The following is an 11,936-nucleotide window of genomic DNA, read 5'->3' as shown; positions in this document are numbered from 1 at the left end:
GTGATGCTTTAGGGAGCCTCGGGGTCACATTTTCAATCTTTTGGCCACAACCAGTGTTAAAAACTTACTTGTTTTTAATAAAAGCTGAGAGTCTCTTGTACTCACATGACTCCAGGGGCTGGAGCTTTAATAAATACACCCCATACCATGGCAACCCCAGCACCAGTGGACGCCAAGCACAAATTCACCCACTGAATAAGTCACATGGAGGTGGCTTGAATATTTAGGCTGATGTTTCCAAAGCCACTGTAAGGGATTTGAATGCTTCCTTCCCAATGAGAATGGGGTCTCCAGATCCTCTTGAATGTCAGCTGGAAAATACACAGCTATGCCACACAGAAACAGGGAACCCCTAGACCCTTCACCATCACTGCCCCGACCCTAGCGCTGAATCCTGCAATCCCGAGGCAGTGCAAAGCAGTCTCTGTCAGTCCTTTGCCAGCACCTGTCCTGAGCCCTTGTCCATGGCTCAGACCCTGGTGCCACCCGCTCCCAGTGCCAGTCTGTCGACTGGTTTACCTTAGTCCACCCCGTGCTTTGCTGCACATTGGGCTACCCACATCTGCCATCCTTGCCTCTCAACTGCCCTTCTCTTCAAATTGGACTGACTACCTAAGAGAAAACCACCAGGGTTTTGGCAATGCTGAAAGAAAGTGGATTTTTCCCATCCTGTGTGGTTTAGGTAGCAAGATAATCAGCGCCTAGCTCCCTGGGATTGTACGGTTCTCTTTCTCTCTCCCCAGAATATCCTAGCACCAGCAGGGAGGAGAGAACTCCAACCCTCCAGTAGTCCCACTGGAGCGGAAGGAGAATCCCCACCAGCAGTAGAGAGCTTATGACACACACACTGCGGAGCAGTTCCGCTTCCACCCAGCAGAGGGCAGCGGTGCCACATCCCAGGAACTAAAACAAACAAACAAACAAACAAACAAACCCGAACCAGCCCGTCCTGCGGTTCCCAGCGGGATGCGTCCGGCGGGCCCCGCAGCCTGGCGGTGGGTGCAAAGTTCAGCCCCAAACTTTGCAGAAGTTGGGCGGCTGGGCGTGGCGTGGATTCAAACACCGCCCGGTTCCGCGCGTGGGCTCCACCTGCTCCGAGCCCACGCACCCAGCTCCCCTTCCCCCGCAGACAGGCCGGGCGCCCCGGGATCCCAGGCTCTGCCTCCCCCCCGGCTCCGGCTTCGCGGAGACTACAATCCCCGGCATGCCCCGCCGGAGCGCTCCCTGGGGTTCCGGCGGCTGCTCCGGCTGCTGACAGCGAAGGTGAGCAGAGCTCGGAGGCAGGCGGCAGCCGCAGCAGCAGCAGCCCCCAGAGCTAGGGAGAGGCAGGAGGGAGCGAGCCCGTCCCCAGCCCGGCAGGCTCGGCGGAGCCCGGCAGGCAGAGCGCAGCAGAAGGCGAGAGAGGAAGGCGGGGGGAGGAGGAGGAGGAAGGGGGGGGGGACAAGCAGCCCAGCTGCAGAAGCCAGAGCTCTGGTCTCTGTCTTCATTTCCTTTTCCCACCCAGCCCCGGCGGAGGGTGGAGAGCGATTTCTCCCCGGCTTGCAGCCCCCTCTCCCCGCGCACACGCCTCCCTCTGCTCCTGGCTTTTCTTTTGTGTGGTTCCCAGGCAGGCGGAAAGCAAGGGGGGGGGCGGATCGGAAGGGGGGGCGGCTAGGCAGGGGGGGGGATCATGTCCAGCAGAGTTGCTTGAGGAGAATGTGAGCGGAGGCGATGAACATGCTGTCATTGAAGGTGGCCAGTGGTGCTGAGGGCTCCATGAATCTCTCTGGCAGCAAAGACTCAGCCCCAGTGGAAGAGAAAAACCTCCCCCGGCGGGCGGCTTCGGAAGGGCTGGGTGCCCAGCAGCCGGCTGGTGAGTACCAACCTTTCCCTGCCTCCCCCCCCCCCCCCCGGCCCCTGGGATCCCCACGCTGCTCCGCTCGCCCGGCTCCTCAGGGCTGCTGGGTTTGCCAAGCAACCCCCCCTTCCTCTCCCCCCCCAATGAGCTAATCTAGGAACTTGCTGCAGAGTGCTTGGGTAGCAAACTCTGTGGGGAGGGGGTTAAAGGGCACCGTGCAGTCCAGATGAAACAGCCTTTGTCTCCCAGTGTAGCGGCTTGGCAGCAGTTGAGGCCAAGTGGGTTGTATTTCTCTGATTTCCTGTCCGCCCTCCCCGAAGCCCACACCACTCCAGCGACTGCCTCGCAATATGCTGCGAAGCAGCCACCTCTCCATCTCTCGCTGGCTGGCTTTCTGGGTGTGTGCCCCCCCCTCCACCGCCACCCTTTACCAAAAACAACCACACACAAAAAAAAAAACTCAATCCCTATCAAAAATCGCTTTAGGTGTAAACACTGATCCTGCCTTGCACATGCAGATGGGGGCGATGCAGGCAGGGGCTGTGCATTTGAGAAGCCCCAGAGTAAGAGGATATGTTTACTAAGTGGCGGGGGTGGGTGGGTGGGGAGTTGCTTTGAAAGGGAAGGGTGGGTGGCGAGGGGGGGGGTTGGAATGGAAGATCAAGCCAGCAGTCTTTATTATTTCAGCATGTGGGTTTGGTTCGAGGCAAAAGCGTGGGGGTGTTGGGGACAGACGCCTCCTGGCTCTGGCTCATCCCCGCCCCCCCTCAACTCCCCAGTTTGGCAGGGTGAAGTTGCATCCTCTGTGAGAGTTGTTCCCAAATTGCAGGAGTTTTAATTGCAGGGCAAGGAGCAAAAGCCGCAGAAATGTTTGGCGAGGGGGATATGGTGGGTGGGGGGAGGTAAAGGCTGGGGTGGGGAGACATTGTCTGGCAAGCAGAGTTGTGTGCATGCGCTGGCGGGGGGGTGTTACTAGAGCCAGCGTTACCTGTGGAACAAAGTCGCCTACTTCTTTAAATAAATAAATAAGCCTGGAATCTATGCATTTCCTTTTGGAGGGATGTGATTTCACAGGGTTCCTCCGCCTGCCTCCCCCTGCATGTGGGATTGCTGAGTGACAGCTGTCAGGCTGGCTTGTGTCCACTAGAAGGCAGGCGGTAGTTATAATGAAGGATGTCAACAAAATTTGTGGTGATATTTCTTTTCTCATGTGTGTGCCTGTATCTCTGTTATATCAGCCCAGCCCTTCCTGCTGTGCCTCCCCCCGCCAGCTCCAAAGGGGTGGGGGCTGCTGGACAGCAGAGGGATAGACCTTTGGATGGTGGGATTTGTGGGGGGAGTTTTCTTTGTGATCCATAGAGGCCTTTAGTTGCAAGCATGGTGAAGGTGCTTGGCTGGGCTGCCCAGGGGGGAGTGCTGCACAAAGTTGGATGGATTGGAGACCCTGCTGCTACCTTAAATTCTACAGATCTAGTTCTTAAGGGCCAAATTTTTGTAAGAGTCTTTTCTTTTGGATTTTTTTTTTTAAATCCCCTTGGTGCCAAGGCGCTGCAGCCCCTGCTTGCGAATAACACACTGGAATTCTTAGCTCGGACCCAGACACAGGGTTGCTGGAGTAGCTCCACTGGCCGGCACTAGTGGGAGACCAGAACTACCCCCCTGGGTGCTTAGCTGGAAAACACTGAGATTCTTATACATCCAGAAAACCAGACTACCCTAGTATCCAGGCTGAGGAGACTGAATACTCTGCAAGCTCACTTGGCAGGGGCCGGTTTCTCCCCATGCAAGACCAGGTGGCCAGTGCATAGAGAACTTGGCATGTTGCTTTGGGAGTGGAGATCAAAAGCCCTGTTCTGAGCTCAGTTTCACAGCTATAAACCCAGCGGTCAGTGGAGTGACTCCAGATTGACACCCACGTGACAGAGAGCAGAAGTGAACCCTAAGGACTTAGGCACCCATTCAGCAAAGCACTTAGCAGGAGCTGAAGACTCACTGAATTCAGAGCTTTGCTGAATCGGGGCGTGATGACTCACTCGGTGTCCCCTGGCAATGACTGTCTTCTTGTCGGTGGGATCTGGAGTGGGGGCGGGGAATGCTGTTCTTTATACCTATGCAACCTGAATAGGCCAAACCATCCCTGGTGCAACTCCACTGCAGTCCACTGCCTGCTGGATCGTTATGTGGCAGGGTGATTTTAGCCCACTGGACCCGACTGTGCCCTCGCTTGTGCTGGTTTTGCACTGAGCAAGTGCCCCACTCGCTTCCTGTAACACACATGCAGAATAGTCTGGCTCTGTTGCTTTCCATGGAGCTGCTCCCGGTTGGCACCAGTGTTGGTCAGAGCAGGATTGGCCCCGGTGCCTTGTATGTGGGTTTGAAGGGGAAGTATTGGCATGGACGTGATGCAGCGTTGGGAGCTGGAGGCTGGTGAAGGAGAGGCGGTGGAAGGTTATAGGAGGCTTGAAGGGGCTGGCTGGCCAGAGTGCCTGCCCTGGGCTCCTTAGGAGAGGCAGCAGGGACCCGGGGCAGTCTATTTCTGCTGAGATCCTGAGGAAAGCTCTGGGAGAATTGTAGGCTTCTATAAATAGCGTGTGTCAGCCAAGTGGAAACAGGGCCTTGAAATGCTCCTGCTATTCTCCCGAGCGCTGGAAACCAGCTCTTGGTAAACAGGGCTTTGGTGGGGAGGGCCCTCTCCTACTTCTGGACTTGTAATGTGGGGGGATGGGGGGAGATTTCTGCCTGGAAATGGAGCCCAGCACCCCATGGAGAAGGGGCTCTGGACACCAGCCTGGGGCTCTGGCTTGCTGGCTGTGCGATGGGTCCTTTGCATTGGAGATCTTCTCCCCTGCTCTTGGGGTACCGTAATGGTCAGTCAGGTATGTGCTGTCCTGTCGGGCTGAGCCTTACTAAAGTGACTAGGGATTTTGGGTGCCCAACCTGAGACGCCGTAAAGGGGACTGGGTTTTTAGTAAGTGCTGAGCATCCTGCATCTGAAACTCAGACCCCTTTAAAGTGGATCAGGTCAGGCCCCCCAAATCCCAAGTCGCTTCTGAAAATCCTGCCCCTCTGTATGAGCGCATATGATCAATGTATCCATTGTCGACCCGCTAGATCCATGGGGGGTCATTGTCTTCTACTCTGGCACGTCACCATTGACTTGGAGTTATTCCTGGTTCTACACCTGGTATGAGCGAGGAGCGACTCCGAACTGAGATGTTTAGCAAACCCATTGTGCGGGGTGTGTGTGCGTGTGTGTGTAGACCATGTTTTTGGCCAGATCCCTGGAAGGGTCATGTGAAACGTACAGTAGAGCTGTACGTTTTATATCCATGTGGAATAAAATCCAGAATGAGATGCTGTTACATTTCCAGCCCTGCTGATAACCTGGGCCTCTGTAGGGTATAAGAATAAATGTTCAGCTTTCCCCACCACCTCCATGTCAGGTGATGCATGACGGGCGCTAGAAAGCCCTGACTTTTGGTCTGTTTGGGGCAGACAGGTAAAACTTTGCTTCGGAGCTTGCATGTTATCTTCCATGCTGGGGAGTGTGGAAAGTGTGTTGCCCTGTGGCCTGCTGGTTCACATCCCTTCCCACACTGGTGCAATTTGCTGGTGCAATTCGCTGTCCCTCAGCTCTGCTGTGAGGCATTGTCTGTTGCACAAGAGTGCGTTGCAGTGCCTGCTGTGACTCCACCTCTCTGTTGCACACCTGTTCTGGTGCTTTGCACAGTTCCCCAAGGCACTTTGGCTCTCTTCCATAATTGTGTGACTGCATTGCTCACTGGGGCATTTGTGCACTCCTGAGGCAATGCCCTGACCGCTATGACACACCAGCCAGAGAACGTATGTGCAAATGCACTGTGCTCAATGGCTCCTAGGCTTTGTGCACGTGGGTGTATTACTCACTATGAAATAACCAGTGTGTCCCCCTGTGCATTGCAGGGCCAGTCATAATGCCTCCTCACACATACTGGTGCATTGCACAGACCAGCAGGACACCTTTGCTTCTTTGCACACTGTCCTGTGCAGAGCACTAGTGCACCGCCTCTCTCCTGCATGCTTACACTGGTGCGTTGCACTCAGCGTTGCCACGTCTCTTGTGTGCACACGCACTGGTGCATTTTATCATCCACTCTTTCACCTTTGCTTGGGCACATGGGTAAAAATGTTTTGTTTCCATAGCAAAACAGCTTTAAGGCTGTAATTTTCTTTTTCTTCAGATGTGATCTCTGAGGTGCCTACTGCGACTCTTAGTGGGGTATATTTTGGAGCCCGGGATGACAGGGATCTGACACACTCTTGGGATAGTTTGGCAGTGTAAAAAAAACAGCCTGGAGTTTAATGGGCTGCTTTCCGGGCCCAGGCTTGCTTGCTGTCGAGAGGGTAGCATGTGCTCGCAAGGTGATGAGGTGTGTGCGGGAGAACATATGAGGAAAGCGTCCCACTTCCCGCTTGGCAATACTCTTCTATTTGGGCTGGGAGCTTGCTGAACTGGACTCGGTCTCAGCAGAGCGCAAAGATACGTGGGGGACTGAGTCCCTGTTCCTCTCTGTGGGTTGGCTGCTGGGGCTGCGTATGGGGAAGATTGGCACAACGATCTCCTCTGCGGGGCTGGCATCAGTCACCGGTTCCATTGGCTGTCACGGAACCGGGTGTCCCTGTGCGTCCTGGGTGCAAAAATCAGCATCAGAGAGTCCTGCCGCAGCCAGGGGAGGGGCGTCAATGGGAGTCGCGTCCCTCTCCTTCCTCCCTGCTCCCCGGCACTGCACCTTGCCCAGCCTCAAGACAGGCTGATGTTTTCTTGGCGTGGGGAAGGCTGCTAGCCCCCAACGCCCTTGGGGCGGGGAGGTTCCTGGGGAATGGAGAGACCACTCAGGGGATCTAATTAACTAACGGAGCCCCCTGGCCCAGGGGAAGCAGGGTGCTGGGGGAGGGGGATGTTGGGTGGAGCAGGTTTCCAAACAATGGGTTGCCCTTTGGGGCTAGTTACTTGCCTGGGCAGGAGGGCTGCCCCAGGGGAGCATCTGTTAGAGCTTGCAGGATGCATGCAAAGCTGAGCGGGGAGAGAGATGCAGCATATGTGAAGTTTGTGTGTCCCCCTCCGTCTGGGAGCGATCTGCTAGAGGGAAGAGTTGCCTCAATCCAAGGGAAGGGTGGGGCAATAGCAGCCTGGGAGACCCCACGCCCTCCCCCTAAAAGCGCTGATGGCCGTGGTTCTGTTCCCAGCTCTGGGAGTGGGATCTAGTGGTTAACGGAAGTGGCTGATAGCAGCCCGTCGTCCGTAGCCTCCGCTTGGCTGGTCAGCATCTCTGCCATGGGAGAGGGATAAGACCAGACCAGGTTTGTGAGACAAAGGCGAGCCTGGCTCTGCGTGCCAGGTTCTGGAGATGGGGAGCCGGCTGCTTGGTACCCAGGCCAAGGGAGTCTGTTAGGGCGGAGCTGTTCTGCGCCCTCTGCCAGCCCAGGTGGGCAGCAGCAGTGGCGTGAGGTGGTGGAATGTGACTCGCAGGCCAGGCATAGGCCGGGTGCAAAGTGCGAGATGCTAATAAGAAGCGGCAGCAGCCGTTGGGCCCTCCGGGGGGGTGAGGTGGGAGATCCCAACCCACTTCCAGGGAGGGGGCAAAAGGGATGTAGCAGGGCATGCTAGTTAGGGAGCAGGAGATTAGGTCATGGGCCTGGGAGACTCAGATTTTCATAGACATGGCAAGTCGGGGTGGGTGTTGAAGAGGCCACAATGGGGATTGGGGGGGGATGCCCTATCAAAGGCACGTGCTTAGAGATGGGGGGCTGTTGGGGATCCCCAGCTCAGAGGAGATGATGGGTTGGTGAGCCGAGACCTGGATGGGGAGGGGACGTGTGTGCAAAGGCAGAAAAAAAGACACTTTTTAGGGACCGAGAGACTCCCCCAGGCACACCCCTGGGGTGGAGAAGTGGAGTGAGACACATTGACGTCTGGCAGACACGACCAGGGAAGGCAAGCCACTCAACATAGGTATGTGTGGAGATGTGGTTGAATGCCGACGCATCCTTATACGGCAAGATATGGGGAGACTTGGGAAAATTGACCGTGGTACCAGTCTTCCGAAAGGAGGACGCTGTGATCCTGGCGTTTACTGGCCAGGAACGTCTCTCCTCCCACATTAAATAAAGGGGTGCACTTAAGAGAAAAATGTCAAAGGTCCCAACCCTCTAAAGGCTTGTGCAGGTGCTTAACATCCATGGTTCTACCCAAGCTAAGCCTGGATGTTAGTCTGCAAGATCAGGGTCTAAATATCTGGAGGTTAATGGAACCTTGGTGCAATAAAGATCAAATCTTGCAGTACCGTAAATCCAGGTGGCTCTTTGGAAGTGGCTGAAGTTTTGCTGATTGACCCCAGCTGGCCCCCAGGAATTTCCCCAGAATAAAATGTGATGGCTTTGGTTGGGGTGGGATGATACAAGGGATGCTCTTAGGGGAGCACGGTGGATGACCTGTAAGGCACCTCGATTTTAGTCGCGTCTTTGATAGGATCTCACAAAATCTTATGGGGAAAGTTCAATCCTCTTGGCCTGGAAGGAGCACCTGTGGGGACCGAAAAGTGGCTGAAGGATTGTGGTCAGGCAGGGATGATAAAAGTCAGTGCCTGGCCCGGTGTTAGGGGCCTACCAGGGGCTGTTTTTAGAACCAGTCTTGATGGTCCAGAAGATACTAAACTGGGAGGAGCTGGGAACGCCAAGACAGACAGACAGGGCTGCCCAGAGCAGGGGGCAAGTGGGGCAATTTTCCCCAGGCCCTGCAGGGGCCCCCACGAGAATATAGTATTCTGTAGTATTGCAACTTTTTTTTATGAAAGGGGCCCCCGAAATTGCTTTGGCCCAGGCCCCCTGAATCCTCTGGGGACAGAATAACCCCACGGGCTCTGGAGAGACCAGAAAATAACAAACGAAGATTTGGGTTTGGTGGAGGACATTCAAGTTGGATGAGACTTTGCTGCCAGAATGAAATTTTGACCAAGACTGAAGAGGGGGAAAAAGCCATAACGTTTAGGGAATGTTATCTTCTTCTTATTTCGTTCCTTGTTTTTCAGTGTGGCTAGTAGAAAGCCCTGGGAAAACTAGCTGGACCAGATCTTGGATGAGAAGGGAAGAATGTGGGAATGAGTAATGGCCTGGAGGAACCAAAATGTGACAGTGGGCAGCAGGTTGAACAGGGAGGGCTTTGCATACTTGCAGTGCCCTATGATAACAAAGAAAGCCAGGGCAGCCTTGGGCCTGTGTGCTCTGAGACCTGGAGCAGGGGAAGCTAGTGTCCTCCTTCCTCCCAATACCACCCATCCCCTGCTTTTTGTGATGGGGATCTGGGCTGTATTGACCATCAGAGCCTGTTGGAAGGACCAGCAGGGGAGACTGGCTGGGATCTGGGGAAGGGTTTTACTTGTGCTGTGATTTGGAGGGGTTTCCCTTGGGGAGCCCTTCTCTTGCCTACCAATCCACCAGCCCACTGGTGCCTTTGTAACGCTTCCTGCAGCTCCTGGCATGTTGGGTGCTTTTTATAAGTGGTAGTAAATCTATAGGTGGTTGGATTGTCCTGACAGCCATGCCCCGGGTATGCCGTGCTCGGCTCTGGGCATCTTGTAACAAAGGGAGAACTGAGCTCATTTGCAGAGGGTCGAGGGAAGAGCAGCAAAACCGATTCAGGGCTGGAGAGGCCAGCTGACATGAGGTTGAATAAGGATAGGCTGGCTATGGGCTGGAGTGAATGGGGCTGGGGGCATATGCCAGGCTGCAGGGAGATTAGTTTGCATGGACCTGGGAGAGGAGAGGAAAAGAGGCGGAGGGAAAACTTTGATTGCTGTCAGGGGAGGAAGCTTCCTGGCAGTGGGAGTTCTGGGAGCATGGCCTAACATCTCAGGGCATGTGCTAAACCAGTCAGCGTATCGCGGGCTCTGAGCCTGCTAGGGACGGGGACGGGGAGCTGGGCTCTGTTTTTAGGTACTTCTATGGCGCCTCTTAAGTCCTAAGTGCCTCCAGTCTTCAGTGTATTTTGTCCTCACGTGCCCCGGGAGGCCGGGCAGTGCTGTTACCCCCTTGTGCAGAGAGGGGACCTGAGGCACGGAGTGATAAAGTGACTGGGAGGGTTGGGGGAGGGGTCTGTGGTAGAGCAGGGAATTAATGCAGGGTTCCCAAGTTCCAGGTTCATGCCCTAACCTCTGGGCCCCCCTTTCCTTCCACCAATAGGGGTTGCTACCCATCGGTCTTTTCCATCTCTGATTGCAAGGGGTCCATACGTGTCGTGTGTGCTGGGGTGGGAGGGGAGACCCCAGGGATTTCTCCATGGCAAGGGAAGCTCCTGGTTCTGCAGCTAGTGGAAGGGCATTGGGCGCATACTGTAACATGACTCTGGCCTGCTCTGGCCCAGCACGGGCTTTCCCCAGAGGATCCTGGATCAGTGTCTTGGTCCATGTCGCTCCATAACCAGGTCTTAGCTGGGGGTTTCTCTGCCACTCCCTCCCGTGCCGGCTTCCCCAACAGCCGCCACTCACATGGCGTGTTCTCCCGGGTGTCCTCAGCATGCACATCTGGTCCACCTGGGTGTTAATGGGATGTTGTGGCATCTCTCCCCCGCTCCCCAGCACAGCCATCCCTGAAAAGCTGCATTTCAGGAGGGCTGGGGGTGAGCGTGATGAGAACTCTGGGCCAAGAGGGAGGGCAGGGGACAACCCCGTTCAAGATGGGGCAGGACCACTCTGGGTGGGAGCCCCTGGGTGTGCAAACAAGGGAAGCAGTGAGGATAGGGTGGGCCTGCCATGCCCAGGGGAGCTGGTGGGGAAGAGAGAGGCAGGATTGGAAACAAAGAAGCACCCCCTTGGGAAGGGCCGGGGAGAAGAGGCCTGGGCTGACCCATGACCAAAGGGAGATGCTGAGTGTCCATGGTCAGACACAGTGCCAGGACCTCACGCTGCGAGCAGGTGTCTGCAGGTCCCCAGGGCCCACTGCTGGGTGCAGAGTGGGGGCTACCGCTGGAGCTGGTGTGGGTCTAGTGGGTGCTGTGTGGGAGGGGCGAAACAGAGGGGCCGAGCTCTGTGTGACGGGCTGGGGGTGGCTGCCCCCCCTCGATGTGCTAGTGAAGGCTGAGGCCCAGTCCAGCTGCTCATGTTGGCTGTTGATGCGTCCCAGCTGTCTGCTGGCCCCTAGGAGCGGCTGGGCGGCTCTGAGGTGCTGGGGAGTGGGTGTGGAGAGCCTGGCTTGCGAAGAAGGGGGCAGGGCAAGGGAGGAGATTGGGGGCGGGGGTGTCTGCTGTTTGGCTGCCAGGCGGGCGTGTGTGCAGGGTCCGGCTCCGCGAGCCAAGCTGCCATCTCGCCCCTGGGCTCGGGGTGCGGTGGGAATGGAAGCGGATTGGGGCGCGGTGCCTGGTTCTTTCCTTGCCTGGCGAAGGCCTGGCTAGTGCGGAGCTGTCACCTGGCTGATCAAAGGTGAATTCCTGAGCCAAAGCCCCAGGAGCTGTAATCCTCGGGCTGCAGCCTCCTGCTTTCCTGCCCCGCCCCAACCCCACAAGCAAAAGGAGCCCGGATGGAGGTGCCTTCCTCCCATCCACCATCCAGGGAGCTCCTCATCCCAGGCAATGTCCGCGTCAGCGGTTTGTAAGGAGATGAAAACAATCCATAAAGCTTGTTCTCAGGCCTGGCATTCTCCCTCCTTTCCTCCCCCTCCCCGTTTTCTCTCTCTCCCTTCCCACCTCTGCTCCTCTGAGATGCTTCAAACGCAGGGATGCCCTGAAGGCAGCGGAAGCACCTAGCAAGCACACACTAAATATTTGAACATGGATGGGCAGCTGGAATTTTACCTGTGGGGATCCCCCCCCACCATGACCCCTTCTCCTCCCAGGGCGATGGGGCAGGAGGGACAGACATAAGAGCGGCCAGACTGGGTCAGACTAACAGTCCATCTAGCCCAGTATCCTGTCTTCTTACAGTGGCCAATGCCGGGTGCTTAACAGGGAATGAACAGAACAGGAAATTATCAACTGATCCATTCCCTGTCGCCCATTCCCAGCTTCTGGCAAACAGAAACTAGGGGCACCATCCCTGCCCATCTTGGCTAATAGCCATGGACGGACCTA

General features: G+C 56.1%; 1 protein-coding gene across 3 annotated transcripts in view; it reads left to right on the top strand.

The window, feature by feature from the left end:
• Positions 1-974: 974 nt before the first annotated feature.
• The window catches only part of AHDC1 (AT-hook DNA binding motif containing 1), a 109,278-nt gene continuing 98,316 nt past the window's right edge, over positions 975-11,936 (top strand). The window contains exons 1-2 of one of the 3 annotated variants that reach the window (XM_030539397.1): positions 975-1,263; positions 1,732-1,852. In XM_030539397.1, the coding sequence (XP_030395257.1) occupies positions 1,756-1,852 (97 nt within the window). In that variant the 5' untranslated portion in view covers positions 975-1,263; positions 1,732-1,755. The other 2 variants (XM_030539396.1, XM_030539394.1) reach the window with 2 other exon arrangements.

The sequence above is a fragment of the Gopherus evgoodei genome, chromosome 20 (genome assembly GCF_007399415.2).
Source record: "Gopherus evgoodei ecotype Sinaloan lineage chromosome 20, rGopEvg1_v1.p, whole genome shotgun sequence".
Lineage (NCBI taxonomy): Eukaryota > Metazoa > Chordata > Testudines > Testudinidae > Gopherus > Gopherus evgoodei.
Note: the sequence above shows the minus strand (reverse complement) of the source record. Positions and strands in the feature narration are given on the sequence as shown.